The sequence below is a fragment of the Otolemur garnettii genome, unplaced genomic scaffold (assembly GCF_000181295.1).
Source record: "Otolemur garnettii isolate 467f Iridium unplaced genomic scaffold, OtoGar3 scaffold00032, whole genome shotgun sequence".
NCBI classification, from domain to species: domain Eukaryota; kingdom Metazoa; phylum Chordata; class Mammalia; order Primates; family Galagidae; genus Otolemur; species Otolemur garnettii.
Window position 1 is genome coordinate 15,737,171 of NW_003852427.1, and position 5,416 is coordinate 15,742,586.

A 5,416-nucleotide genomic window follows, 5' to 3' on the forward strand; every position below is an offset into this window, starting at 1 on the left:
AATAAAACTACACAATGGTGGGTGGTTCCTGTGGTTCAAAGGAGTAGGGCGCCAGCCGCATATGCTGGAGGTGGCGGGTTCAAACCTAGCCCGGTAAAAAACTGCCAAAAAAAAAAAAAAAATACAATAAATAAAAAAAATAAAAAAAATAAAAAACTACACAATGGACTTTCACATAATATGATGAGTAGAACTCCACCGCACTTCTCAAATCTCTTAATAAATGTCAATGAACTGAATTCAACAGTGCAGGGGCATAGACTGGCTTATTGGATAAAAAAGCACAAGCCATCCAAATGCTGTCTCCTAGAAATACACCTGGCCTTGAAGGACATATGAAGACTCAGAGTTAAGGGATGGAAAAAAATATTTCAAGCACATAGAAATCAGAAGAAAGGAGGGATTGCAATCTTATTTTCAGATACAAGCAGATTTAAAGCAACTAAAGTTATGAAAGACAAAGAGGGATACCTTATACTAGTGAAAGGAGCAATTCAACAACAAAGCATTTCAATTTTACATATTTATTCACCCAATGTAATTGATCCCAGATTTATGAAACAGACCTTGATGGGTCTGAGCAATATGATTTCCCATAACACCATAATAGTTGGGGACTTTAACTTGCCTCTGACAAAACTGGACAAATCTTCTAAACAGAAACTAAACAAAGACACAAAGGACATAAATGTGACAGTATAATAAATGAGACCAATAGACATATACAGAAAACACCATCTTAAAGCTAAGGAATATACATATTTCTCATTAGCCCATGCTACATACTACAAAATGAACCACATCCTAGGATATAAATCAAACCTCAGCAAAGATAAAAGAATAGAAATTATACCTTGTATCTTCTCCGAACACAAGGCAATAAAGGTGGAACTCAATTCCAATAAAAATTGAGTCCTTGAAGTTAATCAAGGACACAATTCCCTTCACAGTAGCTTAAAGAAAAAAACATAAAATACATACAAATATATCTGACAAAGGAGATGAAGGACCTCTGTAAGAAAAAAATCCTGAAACCCTAAGAAAAGAAATAGAAAATATTAACAAATGGACTTACCTGGCTTATAGCTGGGAAGAAGATAATAACAAATGAACATACCAGGATTATAGCTGAGAAGAATTAACATTGTCAAAATATCTATACTTCACAGGCCAGGCATAGTGGCTCGGGCCTGTAATTCTAGTACTCTGGAAGGCTGAGGTGGGATTATTTAAGCTCACAGTTTTGAGACCAACCTGAGCCAGAGTGAGACCTTGTCTCTAAAACAATAGCTGGGCATTGTGGTAGGCACCTGTAGTCCTAGCCACCTGGGAGGCTGAGCCAAGAGAATGGCTTGAGCTCAAAAGGTAGAGGTTGCTGTGAGCTACAACACCACTGCACTCTACAGATTGTGACAAAGTGAGAATCCCTATTCAATAAATGGTACTAGGAGAACTGGATAACCACATGTAAAAGACTGAAATTGGACTCACACCTTTCTCCACTCACTAAAATTGATTCAAGATGGATAAAAGATCTAAATCTAAGGCATGAAACAATAAAAATCCTTGAAGAAACTGTGGGGGAAAACAGTTGACGTTATCAGCCTAGGGAAAGACTTTATGAAGAAGACTTCCATGGTAATTGCAACTAAAACAAAAATAAACACATGAGACTTAATTAAATTGAATAGCATTTGTACAACTAAGGAGACAACAGCCAAAGCAAATAGACAACTATCAGAATGGGAAAAGATATTTGCAACTTATTAATCAGAAAAAGCTTGATGGGTGGCACCTGTGGCTCAAAGGAGGAGGGCGCCAGCCCTGTATTCCAGAGGTGGTGGGTTCAAACCTAGCCCCAGGCCAAAAACTGAAAAAAAAAAAAAAGAGAGAGAGAAAGAAAAAAAATTAAAGAAAAAACAGAAAAAGCTTGATAACTATGATCTATAGAGAACTCAAATTAATCAAAATGAAAAATGACAACAATCCCTTCTATCAGTGGGCAAGAGAGATGAATGGAACCTTCTCTAAAAAAGATAGACAAATGGCCAACAAACATATGAAAAAATGTTCATCATCCCTAATTATCAGAGAAATGCAAATCAAAACCACCCTAAGATATCTCCTAACCCTAGTCAGAATGGTCCACATCACAAAGTCTTAAAACTACACATGCTGCTGTGAATGTGCAGAGAAGAGAACACTTTCACATTGCTGGTGGGACTGCTAGCTAATGCAACTTTTGGAAGGAAGTATGGACAATCCTCAAAGAACTTAAACTAGACCTCCCCTTTGATCCTGCAATTCCATTAGGGGGCACCTACCCAGAAGAAAAAAAAAATCACTTTATTATAAGGACATTTTCACTAGACTGTTTATCACAGGGTAATTTACAATTGCCAAAGTATGGAAACAATCTAAATGTGTACCAATCCAGGAATGGATTAACAAGCTGTGGTACATGTGTACCTGTACCATGGCATACTATTCAGCTACTAAAAAAGATGGAGACTTTAAATCATTTATATTAAACTGGATGGAGATGAAACACATTCTTCTTAGTAAAACATCACAAGAATGGAGAAGCAAGAATCCAAAGTACTCAATTCTGATGTGAGGACAATTGATGATCTAGTACATAGTGTGGGGTGGGGGAATGGGGAGTGGAGAGAGGGAAGGAAGGAGGGTGGGGGATCACAGTGTGTGACATCTCTTGGAGGCAGGACACAACCATAAAAGGGACTTTGCCTGACAAATGCCATCAGTGGAATCTGGTTCTCTGTACCCTCAGTGAATCACAAACAATAAAAAAAAAGAAAAAAATTGGCTTGGCGCCCATAGCTCAGCAGTGAGGGTGCCAGCCACATACATGGGGGCTGGTGGGTTTGAACCCAGAACAGGCCTGGGAAACAACAATAACAACTACAAAAAAAAAAAAAAAAATTAGCCAGGTGTTGTGGTGGGTGCCTGTAAACCCAGCTACTTGGAAGGCTGAGGCAATAGCATTGCTTAAGCCCAAGAGTTGGAGGTTGCTGTGAGCTGTGATGCCACATCACTCTACTAAGCATGACATAGTGAGATTCTCTCTCTCAAAAAAAATTGTATACTCTTTCTTTAGTAAATAATACCACTTTTTGCTAAAATTCCATTATAGAAAATTAAGAGAACCATCCCATTTACAATAGCATCAATAAGAACAAAATAATCATGAACAAATTTAACCAAGAACATGAAATTTGCAGGTGAGTTTGCACACAGAAAAGGTAAGACATTGATAAAAGAAACTGAAGGCACAAATAAATGGAAAGATACCTTGTGATCATGAACTGGAACAATTAACGTTTCTAGGATGTCTCTACTACCCAACCTGATGCACAGATTCAGTGAAATCCCTATCAAAATTCTGATAACATTTTCCACAGAGATAGAAAACCCATCCTGAAAGTTGTGAGTAATCACAGAAGACCCAGCATAGACAAAGCAATCTGGAGCAGGACAAACTCAAGGGAGGAGGCATCACACATCATGCTACCTGGTTTCAAAATACACTACAAATATATCAAAACAGCTTGGTGTTGGCATACAGACAGGTATAGTGATCAATGGAATAGGATAGAAAGCCCAGAAATAAACCCACACATTTTCAGACAATTGATTTTGACAAAGGTACTAAGGTGACACAATGGGGAAAGGACAGTCTCTTTAATGAATGGTGTAAAACCTGAAAATTCATGTTTAGAAGACGGAATTTAATTGCCTATGTAGCATCATATATAAAAATCCATAAAAATGGCTTAAAAATTTAAATGTGAGACCTGAAACTATAAAACTACTAAAAGAAAATATAGACAAAAATCTCTGTGACACTAAGTAAAGTAAGATCTTAGTAAAGATCTTAATAAGATCTTGTAAAGTAAGATCTTTACAATCATCTAGGAAATGATTTCTTGGATATGATCTCCAAAGCCCAGGCAACAAGGCAAAAAGAGAAAAAGGGAATTGCATCATAGTGGAGTCACCTGGGAGTCTTAAACAGCTAGAAACCTGGGCCGTACCTCAGGAGATTTAGATTTAATAGATTTGGGTGCAACCTGGACATGGGAGTTGGAAAAATTACTCAAGTGATTCAATTGTGCAGCTAAGGTTGAACACACCTCCTCTGTCCCCATAATCCTCACCTTTGCCTGCATGTTGAAATCACCTGGGGCACTGCACAAACTTCTGAGTCTGAGCTTCTTATTTAACTCAACTAGGGGACAGCCTGGTATTTGAGGATTTAAAAATTCCCTAGACAATTCTAGTGGGAAGTCAAGTTAGGAATCACCACTTTATCCCATGTATTTCCTAGAAATTGGTAATTACAGCTAAAGATTGGATTGCATGCATGTTTTATTATATTTTGTTTTTGTATATTATAAAATTTAATTGACTAATGAGCCAGGATGAAATCTCTGTGTTTTGCTGAGTTTTGTTCCATGTAAGCCTAGATTGAAATTCTTCCCTTATGATGTTTGATTTTCTTTTTAATAAAAGTTCTCTAAACCAGTCAAAATTTAATTGACTGATGAGCCAGGATGAAATCTCTGTGTTTTGCTGAGTTTTGTTCCATGTAAGCCTAGATTGAAATTCTTCCCTTATGCATGATGTTTGATTTTCTTTTTAATAAAAGTCCTCTAAACCAGGGCTTCTCCTTAACAGATAAAGTCTTTCTCCTGTCATTTGAAAGTACATAGGGTCTTCATACAAGAACTAGTTACCTGTGAGTCCAGAGTGTCAAGACCAGGTATAATTTAGAGTTAGGGATTGCGCTGGACATTCTTGTATAAAACCTATAAACTTTAGGACGTAATCTCAAAATGGACAATTTTCTCATATTTCAGAATGATATTAGAGAAACCATCTGTAACCCAGGTTAGTAAAAATAGACTTACAACAAGAAAACAAGCACCAAGCATCACAGCTTTCATTTTAACATCAAGGTCTATGGGGAATTGTACAGCAAAGTTGTCAGCATCTGTTAATGCCTCTCTGAGCATCTGAGACCACTTCTTGGTAATCTTGCCAACCACAATTTTTTCATCAAGAGATGTAACCTGAAGAACAATAACAACAACAACAAAAAATGCCTATGTGAAAAATACTTTCAATGTTGGAGTAAAATGACAGAAATATTGTAGTGAAATTATATACCATATACAATAATAATGTATTGATTTAACTTTTGTTTTACATTAATATAACAAAAAATTATTTTGGGGGGGCGGAGCCAAGATGGCGAACTGCAGCCAGCTTTTTACAGAAGCTCCCGTCCAGAAGGAGGCTGAAAGGACAGAACCTTAGCAAATTAGCTGATGGTTTGGAGCAGAGACAAGAGAGAAGATTGAAGAGTGCACTTCAACCTTCCTGAGGCGAGCTG

The 5,416-nt window shown here is 37.1% G+C and overlaps 1 protein-coding gene across 1 annotated transcript in view; it reads right to left on the bottom strand.

Annotated features, from left to right (window-relative positions):
- The window catches only part of LOC100956585 (phospholipid scramblase 1-like), a 30,987-nt gene that overhangs the window by 2,669 nt on the left and 22,902 nt on the right, over nt 1-5,416 (bottom strand). The window contains exon 5 of the mRNA XM_012804918.1: nt 4,932-5,093. Within this exon, the coding sequence (XP_012660372.1) occupies nt 4,932-5,093 (162 nt within the window). The remainder of the gene's footprint in view (nt 1-4,931; nt 5,094-5,416) is intronic.